Source organism: Aptenodytes forsteri, unplaced genomic scaffold (genome assembly GCF_000699145.1).
Source record: "Aptenodytes forsteri isolate BGI_AS27 unplaced genomic scaffold, ASM69914v1 Scaffold8, whole genome shotgun sequence".
Taxonomy (NCBI): Eukaryota; Metazoa; Chordata; class Aves; order Sphenisciformes; family Spheniscidae; genus Aptenodytes; species Aptenodytes forsteri.
Window position 1 is genome coordinate 12,597,860 of NW_008796218.1, and position 25,128 is coordinate 12,622,987.

Consider the following 25,128-nt stretch of genomic DNA (forward strand, 5'->3'; position numbering starts at 1 on the left):
CGCTGGCGGGCGAGGTGCCGTCAGGGAGGGGAGCGATGCACTTGTTGAAGCGCAGCCGCCGCTGGAATGTGAAGCACGCCGGGCACCCTCACCGGGATTCCGGTGCCATGGGGGCTTTGTCCTCCGCCTCTCCCGCCTTCCACCGGGCGTGGGGAGCCCGCCGTGTGCGGCTAGGAGGGCGGGGAAGGCGGCGCGGAGAGGGGGCTCGGCGGCTTGCGGGGCTCTGGGTCGTGCGTCTGCCGCGCTCGTCGGTGCGCGGGGAGGAGGCGAGAGGGACGAGGTTAGGTCCTGCCCGCTGGGTTTGGTTTCATGTTGGTGTGGGAAACGCTTATCCTCCAGCCAGGAAGGAGCTGGCGTTAGACGGTAAATTTGGTTGGCAAAGGTTTAGTTAATGCTTTGGAAGCCTTGCGCTATCCCACTGGTTACTTTTTTTTTTCTTTTATAGGATTAAAAGCATAAGGTGTTACAACTGTGGGCCACGCTTGCTTTGCTTGTTTATTTTTAAGAGGTGCTATTGGTATCTTGGTTTGTACGTTACGGTTAAAATATGTACTTTTTCCCTTCAGTTTATTGTAGTTTGCTGTTCTGAGGGTATGACTATTGCGAGATCAATAGTCATTACTTATTTATATTTCTAGTAACAGTTCTAATGAATGCAAAGAATCTATGCTGGCAATACATTTTTCTTCAGCGAGTGTTTCTGTAATCTTTAATTCATGGTGTGATAAGTACATAAAATTAATTTCCTTGGTCGTCTTTAGATATGAGCAAAGGGCCAGGCAGTGAGCCGCCCGCTCACAGACAGGAGCAGCTTTCGCGTCACTAAGTTTGAGTGGCTGCTGGGTAGCAGAGGTGAAGGGTTCCGTGGGTCGGCCGTCCAAGCGAGAAGGTCGTCATATGGTCTTGCTCGTTTGTGTCAGGTAGCGCCTTGTCAATGTCTCTGCTTGCAGAGCAGGAGCGCTGCCTGCGAGCTGCGAGGTGAAGCGCGTGGTCGGCCGTCCCAAGCGAGAAGGTCGTCATATGGTCTTGCTCGTTTGTGTCAGGTAGCGCCTTGGTGCAAATCAATGTCTCTGCTTGCAGAGCAGGAGCGCTGCCTGCGAGCGCTTGGGTGAAAGCGTGACCCCGGTGATGGCCCAGAGTTAGTCTAGGTATGGAAGAACGTAAGCAGATGGGCTGCTCTTGGCTCTCTCCAGGCTACGAGTCCCGTGGTTTGGCATGCGAGAGGAGGTAGCAGCTGTCAGGGGGATGCTATGGCTCCCTGCGTGCAGAGCGGCAGGGCACTGGCTGTGTAAACAAACCCGGGGTGAGGGAAAGGGAGAAGGCAAACTGCGGCGTTCTCCTGCCTGCTCTGGGAGCAGCAGGACGGAGTGCCGTCCTCACCTGGGTCTCAGGGCAAAGCAACGGTTCCCTTTCAACTCTAAAATACCTTGAAGGAGCTGGTAGGCGTTTCAGCTATTTACTTAACCTGACTAGATACAGGAGCCGTTCTACAGGGCTCTGTAACTCGCAACAATTTTCTGCTGTAGTACTACCACTTAATGTTCAGCTTCACTGAACCTCGGCTGGGAAAACCCATTTGTAAGTAGCGTGCCTTCTGTTTGTGTCGCCAGTGCTCTCTGCTTTCCAGAGCTGCAGGGTAGACCCTGTCGTTACATGGCTGTGAAATCAGGGTAAACCGGGTCAGAAGGATAAAGAACACTTTATCTGAATAATCCACATATAACAGTGGAGGAAAATGGGAAAGGACTTTTATCTTGGAGGGAGTAAGGCTAAACTGAAAAAACGTTTAATTTCAAGCAGCGTGCTTTTAAACACAAAGGCATTATGTTGTAGTGTAGTGCTATGGGAGTACTACAATATGCCGGAATACTACGAAACGTAGTGCACAGATGCGAAGGATTTTAAAGACTCATTAAAATGTGAAAGAATATAGTGGAAAATAAGGATCTGTGCTTTTGCTTAAAAGCTTTGCATATAATGACAGTGCTGAGCTGAAAGTAGCTGCAGTTAAAAGTCCTTGCAGTACCTGTAGCACTTTCTGCAACTGTTACTCTGCTGTTACAGTGAGAAGAATGCAAGAAGCTGCATGTTTAGCTCAGATGATAGTTCTCTGCGGGGGTGCAGGTATAAAACCAGGTCACAAGAAGCTCGCGATTAGGAGACCCTCTCGTCCCTTCTATGGGTAAGCCTGTGTGAAGATGAGAAACAATTCGCTCTGAGTGATTTGTGTAGTAAGTGTGGTCCTATTAAAAAAAGAAAAAAGTATTTCCCATATCTGCCTTCCTGGTTTGTATAAAAGGCTAAAATGTTGTTCTAAGGATGTGCCCTGTGCCTACACTAGGAATCTCATGTTAGGCATCGTGTGAATTGGTGGAGGCTCCACTAGAAGGGGATATATGCTTTTAATAGGTTAATTACTAACTTGTCTTGACCTGTTTTCAAGCATATGTTGTGAGCACTTGGTTCCTCCTAAATAGCTAAAATGCTGCTTAATTAGGAAACTCTCAATCATTTCTTAGATCATTTCATACACTGGCATTCTTGGTAACGCTTAGCTGTGAACATCCTTTAAAACGAAGCTTTTAAAAGCACTGAAGCTAAGCTATTTTTGTGTATTGCTGAAATGAAGTGGTACCTCAATAACCTACTGTCTTCGGTTCCAGCTAGGAAGGTGCTGTGCCTAACAACTCTCTTGTTCCCTGCGGTACACCATTAGGAAGCAGTACAGGCGTGTACTGAGCAAACCGCCTGATGCACAAGCTGGGATGGGGCTGGTAGCCTGTGCCCACCGTCTGCCAGCTCACAAATCTTACTGTTTCCCTTCCTTATCCATACCTATTATTCAGTCTTATCTTTGACTGTAAGTTGTTTGGGGCAGAGATTGTTTTGCCTGTCTTCTATTCCTGGTACCTGACAAGGACTTCTCAGCACTTTTGTAAAACAAACAATAAATAACAGATTTTGCTATGCAGTGTATACTGGCAACTCTGCTATGGTGCCTTAAACTTAGATGTTATCAATGTAAATCCTTATGCTACTTGATTTGGAAACATTAGAATGTATATATAATATATATACAGAAGAATGAAATGCTTTATTTTTGGAGATACACGTGTGAGTTAACAGGGTAGCCATTATACTATGGCCTGTGTCCTCTGATGTAGTCTTATGTTGGCCATGTTGCTTACGATTTTAGGCTCTGAGCAGTCCAATGAGGAACACTGTAGGAGTTGTCCATGCAGAACAGGACAAACAGTCACATGCATAAAGTGTAGGTTATCTGTAGCGTCAGGCTCATATTTTCCTCCTTTTCAACATTTGGGACCTAATTGTCAGGCAGCGATAGACCAGTGGAGTTCAACTGCTACACCCAACAGTAACAATCAACATGGAATGGTCTGAAATATTGAAGATGCTATGGACTTGACCGAATAGGCAACAGTCTTACCAAAAAAAGCCAACCTCATCTCAGGCACCATTTCTACCCTTTATGAATTGTGAACAGAGGGTTGGCTGGGATGATGCTGATTTGACGTGATTGTAATCCTTTAGTAACACTGATACTAGTGGTAGCAGAATGTCCCGTTATAGCACAATTTAGGCATCACACATGGCTACAGCTGTCTGAAGATGAGTCCCATGGACAACCGGAGGAAGCAAAAGGAAACTTCATTTAGTGGATTTTCATGCCCTGGTGACAGCTGCCATAAGACTGTAGCAGTCATATACTTTCCTCGGTAAGAATATTGTATCTTTCAGAGAAGTCATTTTTTGAAACCACTTAATTAGGACAGTTATTTCTGGCCGTGGCATTTGTACAGAACAGAAGGCATGATTGTTCTTATGTTTGTTTCTCTGAGTCCTTTGATCGACTAGAAGCTCTCAATGCTTTACGCTATAAATTACCTCAATACTTTGGCAGTTCATTTCTTTTTCTTGTGTACTTGGTTAGGAAAATGCAGAAATCCTTGTGACTCAGCTTCAGACTACTATAAATTATGAAGAAATGGGGGAGGGGGTCACATTTCAAATTAGGAAAGGCAATTCTAGGAGGATGGGAGGAATACTGGTTGCTAAATTGGAGATAAGCATCTCTTGGTATCTCAAAATCTGAGCAGCTACCGCCACCTAGAGATGCACGAACCAAACACGCTGCTATGGCTGGCTCTTGGAAGTGAGGCTGGACAATTACAATGAGTGAGGCTGCTAATCCCAACCGTTCTTACTCGCAGCAGTAAATTTAGTGTATGCATGCGGGCTTTTTTTAACCAGGCTTTAACTGAAGTGGTACCTGTGAATCCTGTTCTAGCGATGCAGGTAACTAATCTTTATACAGCCTTCCTTGTGTGGCTCCAATAGGTAAACAAGAAGGATCACTTTCAGTAAATCATTTGCTTGCTGAACTTTAGGCTACACCTAAAGAAGTATTTGCAAGTCAAATTTATACTGGCTTGTTACAGCTCTCAGCAAGACCTGATAGCGTGTCTAAAGCTTGCACCAAAAAAGTGCAATATAGAACCAGTCCCTTAAGGAGCTGAGTTGGTTTGGCAGGAGAGGGGATTTGTTCCCTACCCCATCATTGAACTCTACTTGGTAGGGGGTGTTCTTTAGTAGATATTTGGTGGAATAGAATAGAAAAAAGTTCTCTTTTCTTAATGTGTCGACTCAGCAGCCTCTAGCTTGGTTTCACTAGATTCAGAATTTTCCCAATTTTAAAATTAAGTATCAAAGTTAAACTGTGTGTGTGGGTATTTGTTGCTACCCCAAATCTACAACATGGAATACACTTTTTATAGCTGCCCCTTGGTTCTTAGGATATAGTTTCCTGTTTTGTTTTGAGCTCACAACTTCCGATTTGTATGTTTTGTACATCAATCTTTGGCTATAGCAGATTCTTCCTCTGCATTTGGGAGAGAAGAATAAGCACTGTTCCCTATTTAATTTGTGAGGAACTGCTTATAAAAAGAAACAATGTGCCTTTTTCACCCGCTGAACTCATCTCATGTGCAATTATTTCTGTTTGACTCTTACAGACGCAGTATGTTTTGGGGGCTTTTATAATAACGGCTAGCTTATGGCTATCAAATGCCCAGTGGAGTAAGAAACCCAACACAACTAAACCTCAGTGGGAGCTGAGAACTTCCATTTCACAAAGCCTTGGAAGTGCAAGCCACTAGTTGATGGCATGTACTGCATACCTTTCCAGGTGATGGTTTTGATAATTTCTTAAGATACTTGAAATCTGTCAGTGTAAAGTATATTGGGATAAGTGCTTAACGTATAGCTTCTGAGGGAACAGTTTTCCTGTGGGAAACTGAGGAGCTGTGACACAGGGGCATTTGCCGTTCAAGTGAGGAGGCAACTGCAGACCGTTTATACCATGTGAGGGTGTATGAGGAGAGAGCCATTGTACCAAACTAGTGTTTGAAAAACTACCCTTGGCTCAGCTGGAGTTCCACATCCAACCTCTGCCTCTCCAGGACACGCACTGGGCTACAGGTAGGCTTGTAGTCCTTTGCATGCATGTAGCATAGCAGGAGGAGTCTGGAAAAAGATCAAACTAGGCAAAGTCTTGAGCAAAATGCTGTTACGCGCTTTTTATTAACTCAGCATGCAAAAGACTTGGAGCATGTTGCTGCAGTCAAGGCTGTAACAATAAGAACAGGACTAGTCTCCCCCTCCGCCCAGAATCCTGTAGTACATATCTTATAAAAGAGAGTTAAGCATAATCTTGTGCCAATTCTAGCACATGTTGTGCCTTATCTAACGTGATCAAAACACTGCTTTCTTTAAACATAACAGCTCCTGGAGAAACGCAGTTTTGTCTAGATCAAGGAATAAAAGGTTATGATCTCTGGATTCCTTAGTCCGTTATGCCATTTACTTTCTAAGCTTGGTGCAACGTTTAGTATCCATATGGTTTAGTTTACCCTTCTTTACGCTGGCCATGGCGCTCTCGGTGAGTGTTCAGTACTTGATATACTGAGATGAAAAGAAATGAAATCTAAACTTTATTCAAGGGCTGGATTACTAAGTAAACCAGGCTCCCCTTAGTCATAGCTGTCACCATACTACAGAAGTGTATGGACACTGTTGGGATGAGCGACCGGACTTGTTTTGCGGTATTTCTAGATAATTGTGCCTGCTGGCTGCCTGCATTAAGACTTGGATCTTCACTTGCTATTTACATTCCTTTTGAGTTGATAATCCAGTTTGACTGAGCCGTAAATGCCAAGAGAGAAATGCTATTTGATAGAATTTGTACTGAAAGCCAGTGTGAGTCCAAGGGGGAAGCAAAGCCACTAACAAGTTCAAGCTGGCAAGGGTAACTTAACCAGAACCCGTGCCAGGAAACTGTGGTGAAATATGAATTTGCTGCTGAACATCGTGACCGCCCTTTATCTTTATAATGGGTTGAACCAAAACTAGAAATAAACACATCTGAAGTTCTCCATTTTTGCTTTTCCAGATATAAACATTACAGTTCATGTCAATGTCATGATTATTTTTTTTGTTGGCAGCTAATGTCCTGCAGACTGGTGAAGAAGGATTGTTTGTATTTTATAGGAGACGAAGAAGGATGTTTCATGTCTCATTACAACAGCAGGGTACTTACTGGTATGGTGTCTGCAGGTTGCTGCCAATGAAATGGTGCAAAGAGAGAGGATAAGCAGGTGCTTCTTTAAGTCTTCTCGCAGAAATACGAATTTTGTGTAATGACAAGAAAAAGAATGTCTGAAAATTAGTTTTCCCCTTAAAAGCTAATGATCAGTACCTCAATTTAAAACAAAGAACAAAGCTGCCTTCCTTGGAAGACTCATTTTAAGTCCTTTTCTCTCTCTGTTTTGCACTAATGATTAATTTCTGCTGCCCCCTGTGCAAACTTTTCTGCCATTGTAACCGCAAAAGTAGCAGGAGCGTTAATGATGAGCAAGGATGTTGCAAAAGGCTAAGTGAGGCAATTCCACATGCCTCCATTTAAAAAAAAAAACAAACCAACAAAAAACCCCCAAACCAGCAGAAATAAGATTTAAGACAATACTTAGAGGTCTAAGTCTCCAAAGAAGTCTACCTCCCGAGTCTGACAAACCTAGATGCAACATCTTGAATTCCATAATTCTTAAGCATGAAGTCATATCACCTGGTTCTTAATCAGTTTTGTTCAACATAGATACTGTTGTATATTTTTTACCTTGCTCTGATTCCTGTAATTGTTATGAAAATTATAGACTCTTATGCTTGGAAATGCCAGAAATCATTTCCCCTGCCTCTAACTAATGGAAGGACAGGTGTGCAATGAGAGCGAGAAAACACAATAAATAACTTCCATGTCTACTCTAAATTAAACGCTTCGGAGCAAGTCTTGGGTCGCAAAGCACCACCAGACCTGTTAGTATTCAGGTTGTACTCACTAGAAAATGACTGCAGGGGAACTGCCGATACTCTGCATATCTTGTAATTAGTCATGTTCAGGCATACTTCAAAACAAGACTCCTAGTTTTGTCGAGGACAGTCCTGAGCTGTTTCTATTTTTAACAAAAAGATACATCTGTGGACATGCATTAGAGGAAAAAAAAAAAATGACCAGAACTCAGTCATCTTTTTTCCTTTCATTGTTGTGATGGGGATGGTGCTGCTACACTGGCTTCATCCCCTGTAAGGGCTCAGCATCTATATTACGGGTAGGCATAGCCTTGCTCTTCTCTATTTTATACAAATTAAGGCTGACCTTTGGTCCCCCAGCAAGCTGCCTGGTTTGTGTTTATAGGGCTGGTCAATACCTACTTGTGCAGTAGTAGTTCTCCATGGGAATAGGTCTTTCCTGAATTTCATAGAAAACTTGCTGTGGGTAAAAGCAGCTTCTGGATGAGACAGGAAGTTGTGTTGCATTTCAAATCAAACCTCATAGAGGTTTTAATGGTGAAGAATGTTTCTGTTTTAACACTAGTTTTGCTTTTCTTGTTGTTCTTTGTTACATAATGGTTGAGCCCACAAATTAGAAGCATGAGGCTAAAAGCTGAAGAATGAAGGAAGAAACAAAAAGCCATATGGCAATAGCAGGAGGTCCTGCCACCCCACCTTAGGCTCGTGACAACATGCCCTACATTTAACCTACAGTCAGGAACTAATTAACAACACAGATGGAAGTGAGCTAGCATATGTATTCAAAATAATACCCCTAAGGTTTTAATCAGCTGCCCTGCCTCTTTCTGGGTTAGACATCTAAGTTACCATAGAGAGATTTGCAAAATATGTGAATGATACATATGGTTAAGGCAGCTTTGTGTAGTGGCTGAAGCGAGGGATTGGGGTCCCCTCTTCTCCTCCGGTTCAGCAGCGACTTGCTGTGCAGTCCGGGATAAGTTGCTTAAACGTCTTTATGGGCTTCAGCCTACCCAGAAGGAAAATGGGATTTCTGATGCGGTTCCTCCTCACCGAAGTATGTTGAGATTCAATGTTTGCAAAGCGCTTTGGAAGCTTTGATAGCGTGTTCTCCAAGAAATGTTGTACAAGTGGAGAGTCCCAGCAGCACAAGTACCAGGTCTCTCTGCTCTTGCAACTTCTAAGTGTTTTTTTCCTCTCTAGAACTACTAATTATCTTTGATAAGACAGCTCTGCTTTTGATTTTGAATAGGATGGTGACTTCTAGATAATCTATTGTGTTGTGCAGAGATTTGGGAGAGGGAGAACACTTAGCTGTTTTCAACAGACTAATTGGGTAATTTAATGTTTCTCGCTTTAACTTTCTCTTTCCTTCCCCCACCCCCAGCTATCTGAAGAGAGGCTCTCCTTCCCTGCAGGGCAGTAGGATCTGCTTATGTGTAGGGACAGGTATTGAAGTTTTTCTAGAGAAGTGTTTATTTAATGACTGAAATCCCATATACAAACCTACCCTTCGGAGCTTAAGGGCTCTTACAGTGAGAACAGTACACTGGCAGCAAAGCCACTTTCTTCAGCGGGGGTGTGTGTGCATGAAACAAGACACCCAAGTGCGGAGCGGAGGAAAGTTAGGTGGTGTTGGGCTGGATTTTGCATACTTCTGTTTATAGACATGTCTGGGCTATTTATGTGCTTATATCGGTGGGGGAAGGGAGGAGCTAGTCTGCACACCTAGAAAGAATTTTTTTTCTTCCTCTTTAAAGTGTAATCATTACCAAATATGCATGTATCCTTCAGGAGTCCTGAGTGTGAGGAAGCTGTTTTGCTGAAACCTGTCACATTTTGTTCTGATACAGCTATTAGCTATTAGCTATATAGCTATTAGCTATAGTTCAGGTGTTGGCCCCATCTGATTTTTATGACCACATAAGTACTGGGCCACCTTCACAGCTAGTATAAATCTATGAACAGAGCACTATGGATTTACACCAGGCAGTGACTGTGTCCACCAGAATTGGGTCTACTGGAGCATACTGCCTCAATGAACTTCAAGAGTTTTTGTGGAAATAATTTCCCATGATGCCACAATCTATAGTTTTATGTGGTGGCAAGTATGAAAAGCCATGAACCAGGTAAACTGCACTTTTAATTGGGTCCTTCCGACCCAATGTCCATGTAATTCACAGGAATCAGTGTAGTACTCCTCTGTGAAAGAAATTACACCATTATACAACTAGGAGAAGGCACTTCAACAGTTTTTGTGGAAATAATTTCCCATGATGCCACAATCTATAGTTTTATGTGGTGGCAAGTATGAAAAGCCATGAACCAGGTAAACTGCACTTTTAATTGGGTCCTTCCGACCCAATGTCCATGTAATTCACAGGAATCAGTGTAGTACTCCTCTGTGAAAGAAATTACACCATTATACAACTAGGAGAAGGCAGGAGCCTGATAAATTAATTTTTCCTGCAAGGCTGCGGGTTTTTCTTTATGTTCCATTAAACGTTTGTACCTTGAGCAGTACAACTAATGAAGCTTGTTTTCAGACACTTGCATCCTTGCCAGATGCACCTCCTCACCCCTTCTAGTAATTCCAAACCCTTTTCCTCTGTGGAGCTTGTGAAATGACAGCAACAATACGCAGTGTTGTAAGTCTGTAAGTGGGTAAGCCCATACACTGGTGTTTGCCTGACTAAGGATGGAGGAGGGGAGGGAGCTTACTTGGGTGGGTCTCAAGTACACGCCAGCTACAACGCGTGACTGTGGAAATAGTGTTGTCTGTGAAACTTGTATCCCTCTATTGAATCCAGTTGAAGTTGGGCCCCCAAATTTTTAAGACAGATTAGGGATAGAGACCCAGGCATAGCAATTGCAAAAGTCTTGTTTCAACACGAAACCACTTAGAAGATGGGAAGAAAGCTGAAAACTATAATGATTTGAAATCTGTGGTGTGCTGCATTGTCATAGTAAAATATCAGTGGTGAAAGAGCACTTCTTGCCAAGCTGTTTTCAATACAATTATGTTAACATATTAACATAATTTTCCAACAGTGTTATCTCCAAAGATAAAGCAGGACACATGCAGGGCTGGCTGCCCAGTGAGGTGGGTTAGATTCCTAATGAGTACATCCTTGTTAAATATAAATTCCTCGTTATTCCATTAATGTAAGTGGCTTTGCAAACTTACAAACTTCTGCTCTTGGTCTGGTTGTTCCCATGTAACTTTGGACTTGAATACTCCCAGAAGCTGCTCTGGTACCTCAGTGTAAGCTTTTATACCTTGCCCTGTCTGTGGAAGGTACTTCCATGGAGATGCCGTGCTAACAACTGGACTGAGCATGTGTTGAGAGAAATGCGCACACGAGGGCGGGCAGCCAAAAGATGACTGATAACACCACTGGCAAATGCAGGCATATTGTTAATACCTGTCAGGACTCTGACAACAGGCATTTCCAGTTTCTGGTTCATGCACATCACAACTACTCATCTGCTTCATTTCAAGGACTGACTATGGCTAAAAGCAAGGTATTCTCTTACAGCAATGCCACACACAGTCAGGGTCTCAGCAAAGGTAAGAGTCTTGCAACAAATGGGTATAGCCCTCGCTCTCCTCCCTTACCCTAGAGAAAGCACTGCCTGCCCAAACCATGGGTAACTGCTCCATCTGATGCTTATGCTTGTTAACCATTGATTTTCCTTGGCTAAGCTTCACTTATGTTCCTGTTGAGTGCATAACGTCCTATAGGTCCTAGGAAGCTTGCCACTTGCAGCAGAACCGATGGGTGCGTGGGATGTTTTACATGCTGTTCAATAGTTTATAGGCACTTGTAAGATCCAAGCTCAACTGGTACAGCAGCTTCTGGGTTGTTCCAGGGCTGCCGGACACATGTCACAGTACAAGTGATCCAACTCACGCTAGTTTGCACGCAACGTGTTCCGTTCTGTTCCTGCTCTCGGGTGCCAATTATCGTTGACTTCAGTGAGAGCTTCATGTGTGTACTTGGCAGAATAGCTTAGTCCTGTGACGATTCAGCACAGTATTTCATACCAAAGAGCCCTAGTGAAATGGAAGACAAACCACAGATGCTGCTCAAAGGTCTGAGGTTCTGCCCTAGCGTTCTGCGCACGGGTTAAATTAGCATTATATAAAGCTCTAGTGGCTATCAAAGCAAATGATTTCGGAGAACTGTAATTATCTGCTCCCATGGAGGAACCAGATAGTATCTTGGCATGGAGTAATTATTTCATGGAATGGTTTTGTGGTTGCTTTTCTTGTTTTGTGGGGGGTTTTAGGTAGCCTGTTCTATAGGTGAACTTTCCCTTCACAGAGGTTGCATAATGTTACTTCTGAATGAACACAGTAATGGCATGAATGTATATTGACAAATATTCTAAAACAGATTAATGCAGTTTTCTAAGCCTGAAGTCAATTTTGAAACTGGAATTTGCTAATGCTTAGGTTTTAGGCTTGGAAGTCATGTCCTCACTGTACAGTATTTCTGGCATGGCAATAGGAGTACGGCATGTTACCCTACCTGTGATACTCCTGATGAGCAAAACCAAACCTGCTGGTAGCGTTTTTATTTGAGGGGGACTTTCACAGCATACCTTGGTATTTCAACATGAAATTTTGGCAAAAAATGTTGTGGTAAAGCATATTGTGTTTGGTATGTTTAGTGGCATGCACACAAGTATCCTTTAGGAGCTGAGTGTCTTCGTTTACAGTAGGGTTCGCAAACCCACGTGCAGTTTGAGTGCCCTGTGTGCAGGATGCTGTACGAACAGCTGGAAAGGCAGTATGTGTCACTGGCTCAACAATCAGTTCCCATTGTAAAAGTATAAAAATAACGCACATCTGTTCTCTTCCATGGGTGTTGTCTCCCTGAAAGCTCTGATACCATCTGTGAGTCTGGCCTGCTATTCCTTCACTTGCGCATACTGCCAAAACTCCTCCTGCCTGCTTCCTGGTATGGGCAGAATGGGTCTGAGATCCATCCGACAGAAATCCTACTGGGAACTCCTCGTAGTCCTGCACTTGGCCAATTTAAGTAAAGCATGCTTGTAATGAGGAGACTGTCTGGTCTGTGCCCATTAGAGCAGCTGAATTCTCTTTCTCAGAGCTTTGAAGCAAGTGTGCCCTTTGCATGGCTGTGTGAGTGTCCAGAAAGGTATGACGAAAGTTTGTAGGAAACTCTGATACATAACTCTGTGAAAGATCGGGGGTGTAATGTCATGGCATTATTATTTTGCCATTATTTTCTTTGAGTTCTTTCCCACCTCTGGTTGACAGGAGAAGTTGTGATTTTTTTTTTTATGCATTGGGGAGAGAGTCTGATAAAATCTTGGAACCCCACAAAAACTCCTTGTAGTGCTTTAAACAGATGCATACTTCTCCAGAGCCAATGTAGGCATTGCTGGAGTTTCTTTGCTCTCAGAAGCTGTACCATAGGCAATATTTAGCAACATAAGACGTAAGCAAATTTCTTATGTTAAAAGTTGTAGTTTACAACTACTTGTAAATTTGCTTGCTATTTGTCTTAGTCTTCAAAATGGTTCTTCGTCTCTGCCATCTCTGGCATTATGGCTAAGTAGATTTTATTACCTCAGGGAAAACCACCATGAGAATAAAAATAAAATGGGTTTCTTCTTCCTGACATGAAGAACCAACTTACAAGAATACAAATTGGGTGTGGGTGTGCATGTGTATGTTTTTGGGGGGGAGGGCGCTTTATTTTCAGTAATAAAAAGTAATTATATAGTTGGCTGCATAAATAGCCGCAAGGATAACCAGAGTGCGTCAGACATCCAGTTATGCATGTGTTAAAGGTTAATACTATTTGTTCTCAGTACATTTAGTCTTTGCAAATCATGTGCTGACATGCATCCCGTTTTGGTATCTGTTCACACACTCCAGTAATGATGCGTAGAGCAGGAACTCGTGCCTGTGCCATTCAGTAGTATTTAGTAAATTGAACTTTTGTATAAAGGTCTTAGAAAATGGCAAGGCAGAAAATGAATGTCTTCTTGCTGCTAATTTTATCTTCCACCGCACACTCCTTTCTGGAGATTAAAGCATTATGAATCTATTCACTACTGAAAGTTATTTCAACCTTCATAGCACATATCAGGATGCAGAAAAGCAAGTACATGTTCACAGCTGTTCCTCAGGTCTCTCTGCTGGAAATACAACCTGTTAAGCTGCTAGACTTCTGCTTAAAATAATTGTTTTATTTCATTATTTTTAGTTAACTGGTGAATCCTCATTAAATACAAATACTGAAATAAATAATACAGCTAGGTAATTGACTGCATATGTAAACTAGCTGTAGATAATTGACATGACCTTCATTTAACGAGCCTCCTTCCCATTAGTGGAGATGACTGCCACAATTATGTGCCCTTATTCTAGCTGTAATTGTATGGACTTTATTGAAGTACAAACTAGGTCACGTCTTCCTGAGATCTGGTCCATGGTGGGTGACCTCTTTTCGTTGCTTCAGCTTTGCTATGCTGCATGAGAGAAGGAGGGATGTTCTTGCAGCCATGAGAATGGACGTCATTCAGGAAACCAATCTCAAATGTTGTTTTGACAGAGACGTCTTGTGTGACCTGAGGGAGTAGCTTAAGGCTAGGTCTCAAGGAGGCTAGCATACATCTATTTTAAATAGCTTGTATCTGTTTTATACAAGTTAATAGGTGTATACAGCAGTCTATGGGACAGCAATTGAATGAAGATTTCCTCTTCTAGAGAAGTCTTTGATCTTATATGCCTAGTGACATAGCTGAACGGGAGGAGTGCAAAAGCTGCAGCCTTTAGTTGTTGTTCCTGGAAGGTGGGGAGTAGAGACCTGAACCTCCTACAGCTGAGAAGGGAGGGGATGGATGCATGCTAGGACTACAGACTGAGGCGGAATCATCAGTGATTTTTATTTTGTATTTTTCTAGCTGCATGTCTGACTAATAGTGGCCATGGCTACTCTTTTTTGTCTGGTGTTCAGTTGTATCGATGCCCTCAGAACATGTGGTGTCAGCCAGATTGCTCCAGTTAAGAAATACTCAGCACTGATGACCCTCTGTGGGAAATAGTTGCTCAGTCTACCAGGTTAGCATCAGGTGTGGGTGTACACAGAAGTACTGGGACATCTCCATGCAAGGCCTCGTAGTGGTGGATGAGCCCAGCATGGAAAGGGGCAGTACCTTGCTCAGTAGTAGCGTGCTGCGAAACCAGGGAAATACAGCTTTCTCCAATGTTCCCACCCCGGTTCTGCTTCTGCGTGGGGTGGCATGGTGACTTCTTCGTAATCGGAAGGGTGTATGTAATCTGTTGGGGTTTGGGGTTTACAAGGCACTTATTGTAACAGGACAGGCAGTATCTTTTTAATCTTTGCAACATAATGAACGTTTGATAGTTGGGGAGCAGAGGAAAAGGGCTGGAAGCTGCCATCCAAAGTGTTTCCAATGACCTTTTGGTGCTATGTTGGGATATTGGTCCTGCCACACTAAGTAAGAGATGAACTGTGCATTCATGAATCACTTCAACAGTAGCTGAAAGGTTGTGTGTTTCTACCTATGGAGTGAGATTTAAATCTTACTCTGCTGCAGCATGTTAAACTAGTAGATTTTGAGCAGCTGCTACTAGAAACTGCTATGGCCTCTACAATGAAGAGATTTCCTGGGTGTTAAAATATTAATTCCTCATATTAAATCACTTGATATAATTTTGCTGCCAAAGACAAGGACTGTGTATATTGCTCAAGTCGCTGTCAAGATAGAGAGAAGAATCTTTTCACATCCTGCTTGCACAGTTCGGCTTAGTCTGGGACTCATTTACAAAGGAGTAGATGTTTGATCTGTGTTTGCTTGCTAGCAATATTCCATGTGTCTGCGCTGGTGAAGCTTACTTTGACATACTCTTCTGTTATAAATGGGAGGAAGAGGGGTGGCTTTTAGGGGAACATGCTTTCTTGTGTATTATCAGTAATGTTATGTGGATAATGGCTGTCTTAAAGTTGTTGGTTTTCAGAGCCTAGTTGTACATTGTTTCTTGCTACTCCAGATAATAGCGGTGGGTTGTATGTCATTGGATGGGATGTAAATTGATCAAGCTTGACAGCAGTTTCCTTCCTAAATGGAAGGCAAAATTGATTAAGGAAGGATTAATTTAACGTGAGATATAAAGTACTGTTAGATCTGGTGACCAGCCAGCCATTGGCGGAGGATGCTGAGGACTTACCGAAGTCAATTGGTGAGGTTTCTCTTCACCTCTCTATCCTCTGTCTCCTTCCTTGTAAGAAAAATGTCCATGCAAACGAAGTTGCACAGCCACTGTTCTATTCATTTCACATCCCTCCAAGTTCATTGCTACTGCAAGAAGTAAACAGCCCAATGACAATAGTGAAGGATGTGGCCTGGTCCAGGAATCCTTCTATCCTTTGTTCACCTACCTAACTTGAAAAGTAAATGCTCAGCCTCCAACAGGTGCGCTTGGCTGATGGGTGCAAGCTTCTCCTCTGTTTTGTGCTTGTCTTGGTGCCTCTCGTGTTGGGTCCTCTCTCTTCTACACTGGAAGGCCCTTTGGGGTGCTACGTGCTCAGACAGAGTCTGTCCTCCAGAGTCAAGATACTGGCTGGGACCTCTGGGCACTACTCTAATAAAAATAACAGGAACTTGATTAGGAGCCAGAAGATCTGTGTTCTGTTCACTGCTCTGGTGGTCACAGTGTGGTGTGGGTGTTTGGGGTTTTTTTTTTCCTCTTAAGTTTTATATAAAACAATTCTCAGAAGAGGGAGCGTATGAATATTGTTTTTGTTGCCTGTTCCACTGGCTCTGCATTTGTATGCTAGCTGAACTACCCCTTTTCCCTCTTGTCTTGTCTCTCCTTGTTTGATAAAGGAAGACTGATAACCTTCTTCCTTGTGTTGTAAATCATCTCTGTAGTGTCTCTCTTCCTCCCCTTTGAGGAAGAAATCTGTTATTACTCCCTGTAGAATGTTTTAAAAATCCTAGGATGAAAAAATCTTCAAAATATTAATGTTCTGCATGGTTAGAGCAAACACTATGTTCCTGTGAGTCACAGATGTCAGGTTTGTTTAATGTTAATAAATCTATGCCACAATAACACTTTTAAACAGGAAGAGAGATGGAGGGATGAAGGAAGAGTTGTGCTGGGGTAGAGAGGGTTCTTCGCCAAAATCTTGTTTAGTGGGAGTCTGGGGGTGAGGGGGGCATGGACACAAACCCAAACACTTCCCACCCCCACTTCATTATGTAAACTTTGAGACCTACATTTTGGGCACTGCCTTTCTAGTACATATTTCATTTTCTTTGTATGTTTTATGATAGATTGTCTTTCCATATTCGAGTCTTAAGAGTACTAGTTTCCCACAGCATATTTGCAGGAGATGAAGTAAGGCTTTTTACATAGCACCCTGTTGGCAAACAGAAATAGCATTTACTCCAATGAGCGCTGCCAAGTATGAGGTACTTCCGAATGAACTTCAAAAGCTCTGAAACAAGCATTAGCTGCTGCTTCAAAAATGTGAACAATGCCATTGCTTTCTAGCAAGCAGAACTGGTGAGAGCGGGGATCGGAAGGAGGAAAAATAACAACTGGATGAGATGGATGTTGTAGTAGCATTTGGGATCAGACAGAAAGCATAGCTCTCTGTCACTGCAGGATTTGGGGGGTTCTTGTTGTAATAGTACCTAAAGTGTGTACTCTGCACTTGAGGAAGAAACAATTTCTACCCTGAGGAATGTACAATCTATGGAGACTTAGCAAAGCGCTTGGGAAGGAGCAGTCATGCAAGCCCAGGCTGTTGGGAGTGCTGATAGGAGTGAATCGTACTGATTCCAAGGCTGGTAAGGAGTTTTCTTACCGGCACTCTTTCCCAGTGCTACCCCTCCATGCTCAATGAGGACAGAGCCAAGCGTACACAAGAGCCTCAAAGCATGGCCCATAACACGTGCCAGAATTTGGGGCAGAATGTGAGAGAAACAGGCAAACTGCTGTGTTTCAATATGGCAGTAGGGCTGGTTGTGCTTCTGGTTTTCATGCTGAGCTCTGGGCTTTAACTGGGTTTAAATAGGTGCTTTGTCCACTTCAGAACAGGTGGTATGGGGCTCTGGGAAAGTGCAGTACGGTGGTTCTGGTACTGTCATTTCAGTATAGCTCTTTATCAGCTCTGTAATCCAACAAGTCCTTTCCATGGCATTCACATGATTCAAGCAATCTTTCCAGCTCAAATTTAGTATGGTAGCAAGCATACTGTCCTGTACCATTTTCTTGTTCTATATTTATGCATACATACCTTCTACTTTTATATGAGGAATTGACCTGTGGAGACCTCAGAATTTGTATGGCCTCTTCCTGTGTTTTGAAGGTTGTTTTCAAAATACAAATGCAATTTATCCTGGTGCTGTTCAATTTCTTGTGGATAGAATGATGAAATATTTTTGGCATGGAGAGATCTTAAAAATCAAGTATTTGCATTTGCACTTCCAATGGAAGCCTTGCCTTTCATACTTGTGAAACAGCCTTTTACTGCTGAAATGTTGGATTGCTAAATAGCAGTTCTGCTTTTGCTGTTACTTGAAATAGGTGTAATCAGTCAATAAATGAGTCCGCATAGTATCTAATCTAATAATTTCTACAGAAAGACTTTGGCACGTAAGAACTCTGACTTGCTGGTATCAGTGTTGCCTAAGCTTTGGCATATGCTGTATCTGAAACTCTAAATGAAAGAACACCCTTGTACAAGAGTATGCTTTATCACCAGTAATGAGCTGCGGCTGCATGCAGCAGATCTCCGCAGAAAATGCGTAATGTCTCATGACAACTCAGGTGAATTTTTATTACTCCGTCCCTCGTAAGTTAAATCTTTTTTTTTTCCTTGTTCTTGTCCTTAACAGTTCCACCAAGTGAGAAGAGTGATGACCATCCTTTTCCTTACTATGGTTATCTCATACTTCAGTTGCATGAAAGCTGCCCCGATGAAAGAAGCTAGTGTAAGAGGACAAGGCAGCTTGGCTTACCCAGGTCTTCGGACCCATGGGACTCTTGAGAGCCTAAATGGGCCCAATGCTGGTTCAAGAGGACTGACATCGCTGGCGGACACTTTTGAACATGTCATAGAGGAGCTTCTAGATGAGGACCAGGACATCCAGCCCAGCGAGGAAAACAAGGATGCAGACTTGTACACATCCCGAGTCATGCTAAGCAGTCAAGTGCCTTTGGAACCCCCACTGCTCTTTCTGCTCGAGGAGTACAAAAACTACCTGGATGCTGCAAACATGTCCATGAGGGTCCGGCGCCACTCTGACCCAGCTCGCCGCGGGGAACTGAGCGTATGTGACAGCACGAGCGAGTGGGTGACGGCAGCAGAGAAAAAGACTGCAGTGGACATGTCTGGGGCGACTGTCACAGTCCTGGAAAAAGTCCCAGTACCCAAAGGCCAACTGAAGCAATACTTCTATGAGACCAAATGCAACCCCAAGGGGTACACGAAGGAGGGATGCAGGGGCATAGACAAGAGGCACTGGAACTCCCAGTGCCGAACTACCCAGTCTTACGTGAGAGCTCTCACCATGGATAATAAAAAGAGAGTTGGCTGGCGCTTTATAAGGATAGACACTTCCTGTGTATGTACATTAACCATTAAAAGGGGAAGATAGTGGATTTGTGTTGTATAGATTATATTGAGACAAAATTATCTATTTGTATATATACATAACAGGGTAAATTATTCAGTAAAAAATAATTTTATGGACTGCATGTATAACTGAAGTTTATACAGTACAGTGGTTCCACAATCTATTTATTGAACATATCCATGACCTGAAGGGGAACAAAAGTCATTTGCGCACAAGTTTAAAAAAAAAAAAAAAACCAAACAAACAAGCAAACAAAAAAGTCTGCATTACATTCCTCGATAACATTGTGGTTTGTTGCCGTTGCCAAGAATTGAAAATATAAAAAGTTTAAAAAAAAAAAAAGAATAAAATTGCATGCTGCTTCAATTGTGAATTGATGATAAACTGTCCTCTTTCAGAAAAATAAATTGAACCAAAACATTCCGTTTACATTTTAGACAGTAAGTATCTTTATTCCTGTTAGTATTATATCTGTTTACTGCTTTTAACTTCTGATAGCGTTGGAATTAAAACAATGTCAAGGTGCTGTTGTCATAGTTTTACTGTTTCTCTTTTACTTTTGAACTCCCATCAGATTGAAAAGAAAAAAAATCATTACCTTATTCTGGATTAAAAACGAATTTGGTTTTTTTGTATGTTGTGAAGGTGTTTGCAATAGCAATCTAACTACTGACAAAAAAAAATAAAAAAAAAAAGGCAACTGAAAAAGAATGGTGATGTTCCACTTCACATTGTTGAACTTCAGGCTTAAAGACAGCACTTACTTAACTGTATGACAACATGCTTTTTTGGGTTATTTTTTTTTTAATTTGCTGTCTTTTGAGACCTGCATTTGCTTATACCATGTTTGTTTGTGTTTGGGTTTTTTGTTCCCTTTCCTCCCTCTGGAAGGATGTTGGTTGTCATCTTTAAAATATTTCATTTGCCATACAACTGGAGCTTGTTGTGTAGAAAATATTCTATAGAGTGTTGAGAGCAATGATTTTCATGTAATAAAAGACTGTGCTTGGATCAAATGTCTTGGTGAAGCACAAGAAGAACGTCACTAGAAAAGGGTCTAGCAAGATGATAGTGGATCTGAAATCAGGTCTGTCATGGGACTGGGTAGCTCAGCCAGTTCAGGGACAACTAACAGTGTTTTGGGTTGACTGAGGCAATCCAAGTCGTAGTCGGCACTGAATGTGGTCCTGTGCATCCTCTGAGAGTTGCCTTGTACACTGATGCAGGTAGCCCAGCCTTTCCCTCCAGAGCTCGTCTAGCAGCCCCAGGCCTGCAAAGCGTGGTGTGCAAGCTGCAGTGGCATCCGTGCCCGAAGGAGCCCTGGGAAAGAGCTAGGGAATGAGGCAGAAAGAGGCCCTGCCTCTAGTTGAAAGCAATTAGAATTTACGTTCGTGTGGCTCTACCTCTGCTGTCAGCCTTATTTTATGAAATGAATATTGGCATAAAAAATACTCTTGAAGTAAGCGAAGAGCAAGTGCTGCAGGAGTTGCTTAGGTTCTGATAGACGTATTTAGCCCTGCACTACCCCTCTAACTATCCTGACAGAAGTATTTCTAAAAAGGCAGGTTGTAAGCTGAAGAGCCGTGCATAGCGCTTGCGCTGACTACAGTGGGCAGAGAGGCAGAAATAGCTCACTGAAGGCAGATGCTATATTTGTAATTCCTGTAGATGAAGGAAAAGTAGCTGAACGAAGAGGAAAACACTGCAAAACATAACTACTGCTGAATGCTGCAGAATCTACATTAGTCTGCCTTGCTGTTGAAGTTAGTTAAAAACTTGGACTGGGCAAAGCTTGTCTGAAATATGATTCCCCCATGATAATTCTCTTTGAAGGGTATATTTAATGCTGAGTTTGTCATTACTAGCAGAAACTCATGCTGGAAGCTGACAGAGGTACCTTCAAAATCAGGAAGCCTTAGGGCTTCTACCCTAAGCCCTTCTTAGGGTAGAAGGGCTTCCCCTTCCCTAGAATAACTGACTGTCAAAGGAAAACCATCCCAACTGTAAAATGAGAACCTTTTGCATTGGCCACGTGCTTGCTGGACCATGAATGAGAAGAGAAGGGTTGTGTGACCCACCTGAACTTCAAACTTCAGCCTTCCCCATCAATTGCAGATATTCAGGCTCCCACATAGAAATCAGAAATGAAAAAAAAACCTTACTGAAACGTCTTAAAACTTCAGCTGAAGCATTCTTCATGCAAATTGAACATCAGTGTAATGGAGAATTTCATTTCACTCTGGCCAGTACCTGTATGCCTTTGCATTTAATAACCCAAACGTGGCTCAGGAGCTATGCTCAGCAGTATTCCTAAACTACGGCAGAGACATGGTGTAACGGTGGCTCCCCTCAAAAGCAGAGTTGGTTGCTTAGGAAGGGGAAAGAATGATGCTAGTGAGTGAATAACAGATCACTCGCTCATCTAGGCTGGCAAAAGAAATGATAGCTAGGCCATGACAGTAATCTAATTCAGATACAGGAATAAAATAATTCCCAGTTCAAATAAATTGAACTTCCAAAAGAGAAGTGTTAATGCATAAATCATGCTAAAGTTCCTCATTTCCCAAAGTTAATTGTGGCAACGTCCTTAAGTCAGAAGTCCTCACCCGGCATAGGTAAAGGTGGCACTGGTGTGGCAGAATGAAAACAGCGGGATGGTAGGTTCAGAGGGGTAAAGGGCAGCCCATGCGGGTGGGGGACTAAGGGATGGAGCTGAGAACCTACAGAAGAACCGTGTCCTGTAACTACATCTAGAGTGATATTCCCCATAATACGCCAATTCTGTGCCTATTGATATAACGTGAAACTGGCAATTAAACTGCAGTCCCACGGCTTTCACCTGCCTGACCTAATACATCCATGATCGCAGGCTTGGCAGTTTTAGTTAAAACAGAGATGGGGGGGTGGTTTTCTTTCATGTCACTTAATTAAACTCTTGCTGTGGTCTGTTTGTGACAAAGGTATATCATGCATGTCAGCAGGCCTAGTGCTGTGTTAAAGTAAAGACTCTTGCAACTGTAAGTTAATGTCTGTGGCCTTGTTCTCTATTATTCACCTTGTGTAACATAAATATTTATTGTATATTTATATAATTTTATGTTTTTTGGGAAAAACTGAAATTGGCATTAAAATTTAAAAGCAACTGCTTCATATTTTAAATAAATATAATTAAGCTATATTTAAGTGTACTGATTAACATAATATATGTTTAACTATAGAGTTTTTTATGTTTTTAAATATATTTTCAAAATATATATATATAAAACTTGGGTGTTTTTGGGGGACCATGTGACTCTTTTCTCTAATTGTAAAACAAACTTGAGTTTTACTATAAAGATGTGTGTTCTTTGTTTTAAAACAATTTTTACTTTATTTTAGCAATAAAATCTCACTCGGAGGGCAGATAGCCCCCTGTTTCATAGCCGGACAGTTAGCATGGGGAGGGGAGGGGTGGCAAGAATTTACTTTCCATAAAAGTTGGGGATGCTCACGGAATGATGTATTTCCATTTAATTCTAGCACATAAGTCCTCATGGGACTAAAAACCCATGAATGACACATATATGATTTTATTCAGCCGTAAAATAATGAGCGTAATGGAAGTGAGGGGGAGGGGTTACTAACCTTAGTAACTAAGGAATAAGTAAGACATAAACTCAATAGCTATAGTCCAGTCATGTACCTGATTTTTAAATGGTGTCATGTATATTTATATCCCCTGCGCTGAACTTATTTATGACCCCACAGAGTACTAGGAGTGGAATTCCTTGGATTTAACATATTGTTAGCATTTCTAAAAGAATATGCTCTACTATAACTGCCAAGCCTTTGTATATTTAATTATCCCATAGCCCTAGAACAATCAATAAATCTTCATGATGAATAGAAAATGTTCATATAACTTAAGGGGAAAAAAAAGCACAAGCCCAAACTCTTAAAAAATTCCATTGCTGCAAATTTCCCAAGAGCCCAGCGCCAGCACCGTCTCCACAAGAACCGAGGAAATGGTGCTTCTGCAGATTATCATTTATATTAAACACACATGCGTGCACATTGCTTGCTTTATTATGGTCTTAAAATAAGCTAACGGAAGCAGAAACATACTCAAACCATTGGTGTATGGAAGGATGGGGCCGTGTTATTACTCCGCCATGTGCCTGCTCCCGGCTGCGGGAGGCGGCTCCGCTCGGACCCTGCCTCCTGCCCTAGATAGGACACAGATAGGTGAGGTTGGTTTAGCTTATTTTACTGTTAAATATATGGCACAGGTACCTAGGGAATGAAATGGGCACCCTCAAAATACATATTTGAACTACAGAGGAAGATACGGGAGCTAACCATCCATCCATCCACTCCACTGAATCCTAGCTCTGTAGGGGAAAAGAAAGATACTTCCATAGCTTTTATCACTTGGAGCAGAAATAAAGGCATATAACTAGACTTTTAAATTACTCAGCCAGAGAACAACAGCAAACAGTAAAAGAAGATTTTTGAAGAGAATCTCAAGGCTATATTTAAGTGCAATGAGAGGGGGAGGACATTTATTTCAGTTTGTCCCAGGTGGATCCAATACACTGCTTCCACAGGCTACTTCTCCTAATTAAGATCTCATTGAGAAGACACCTTCTGGCAGGGCAATTAAAATGAAAAAGGAATGGATGCACTTGTTTGGAGTAAATATAAAGAACACCAAGGCCTAATCTTGTGATGCTATTTTAAAATTAGGAAGGTTCTGTAGGGGGTGTTTTGGAAGAAAAGACGACTTTTCTGAACCTTTTTTTTCAGTGGTGATTTTTCTTTTTTTTTTTTTTTTTTTTTTTTTAACCTCTTTCTACTATACCATTTTGGGCAAAGACTGTGGTATCAATATAAATCAATGGAGTTGAACTGATAGCTTTTTTTGATGCCTGTGGGAGAAGAAGGCCTGGAGATGGCATGAGTGGGTCCAATTTTTCCGAGCAAGATTTGGATTCACCTGTGGAATTTGAGATGCTTCTGGAAATCAAGTCTTAAATCTCATCCTGTGAGATGGCAGCAGAAAGCACTCAGAGGTAAGCTGCTCTTTGCTACACCAACCCTCTGTTGAGGGACACAGCACATAGCTGCTGGTTTTTGCTTTGCTGTGCAAGAATGAGTCTCTAAAACCTGCCTGTAACCTGACCACTTTTCTCAGGGGTCCATACTGAAGTCACAAATGTGTATGTATTTATCTAGATGTAAAATATCTACTGGTACTGCTGGCTGATCTCTGTTGATCAGGCTGGTGCCATGTTATTGACTCCATATGGGATTGCAGCCACCCCACCTGTTCCTACAGGTTCCCCGTCTCCGTAGGAATAACCTGCAGAGGGAACCAAGGAGTGGCAATTCCTGGCAATTCCCAGTCCTGGGAGGGCCGCACAGGCAGTGAGGGCTTCCCTGCTGCCAGGAGCCCTCAGCCACATCAGTTTGCAGCCGACACCGCTGATCTCATCAGCCCAACTGTTGCCAGTTTGCTCACACAGGGATTTTAGGGGATGAGGAGGAGGATTTGGCGCAGAGCTGCAAGGCTTCTTGTCTAAATCCCTCCTTTCTGCCTCTACCAGCTGGGCAAAGTACCTGTGCGGCATTGGGAAGAGGCAGGGAGCTGCAGGGCCAGGGCTATCCGTAACCACTGGGATTTGCACGTGCAGGTTTGCCTTTAGTCCCCGCTGTGGCAAGGGGATGCTGCAGTGGGCTGTCCTGCCCGCCACCCGGGACTGGCACCACCTTACAGCTGCAGAAGGCTGTGACTGGGCTTGGAGGCGCTTCCAATAGGGCCAGGTAGATAGCTAGAATAAAATGGGCTCGGGGAAAACTGGGCTAAAATGTTTGGAGAAGAAAGTTGTTTGTATGTACTGATACCAGTGAGCAGAAACCTGAGTTCCCGGTACAGATGTTGCTCTTATCCATTGGCACAAGGTGAAATAATGGTCTCCCTTATCTTCCTCTGAACCTGAATGTCGTGATTTAACCTCAGCCAGCAACTGAGCACCACACAGCCGCTCGCTCACTCCCCCCGGCGGGGTGGGGGGGAGGATCCGAAGGGGAAAACAAAGAAAAACAGAGGGGTCA

The 25,128-nt window shown here is 42.6% G+C and overlaps 1 protein-coding gene across 3 annotated transcripts in view; it reads left to right on the forward strand.

Annotated features, from left to right (window-relative positions):
• Positions 1-19,279, forward strand: part of BDNF (brain derived neurotrophic factor) — a 40,581-nt gene extending 21,302 nt beyond the window's left edge. For 2 of the 3 annotated variants that reach the window (XM_009288866.1, XM_009288867.1), the window contains exon 2: positions 18,295-19,279. In XM_009288866.1, coding sequence (XP_009287141.1) covers positions 18,295-19,056 — 762 coding nt within the window. In that variant the 3' untranslated portion in view covers positions 19,057-19,279. Of the gene's footprint in view, positions 1-10,924; positions 10,955-18,294 lie in introns of those variants that run through there. The other variant, XM_019474511.1, reaches the window with a different exon arrangement.
• The last annotated feature ends 5,849 nt before the right edge of the window (positions 19,280-25,128 follow it).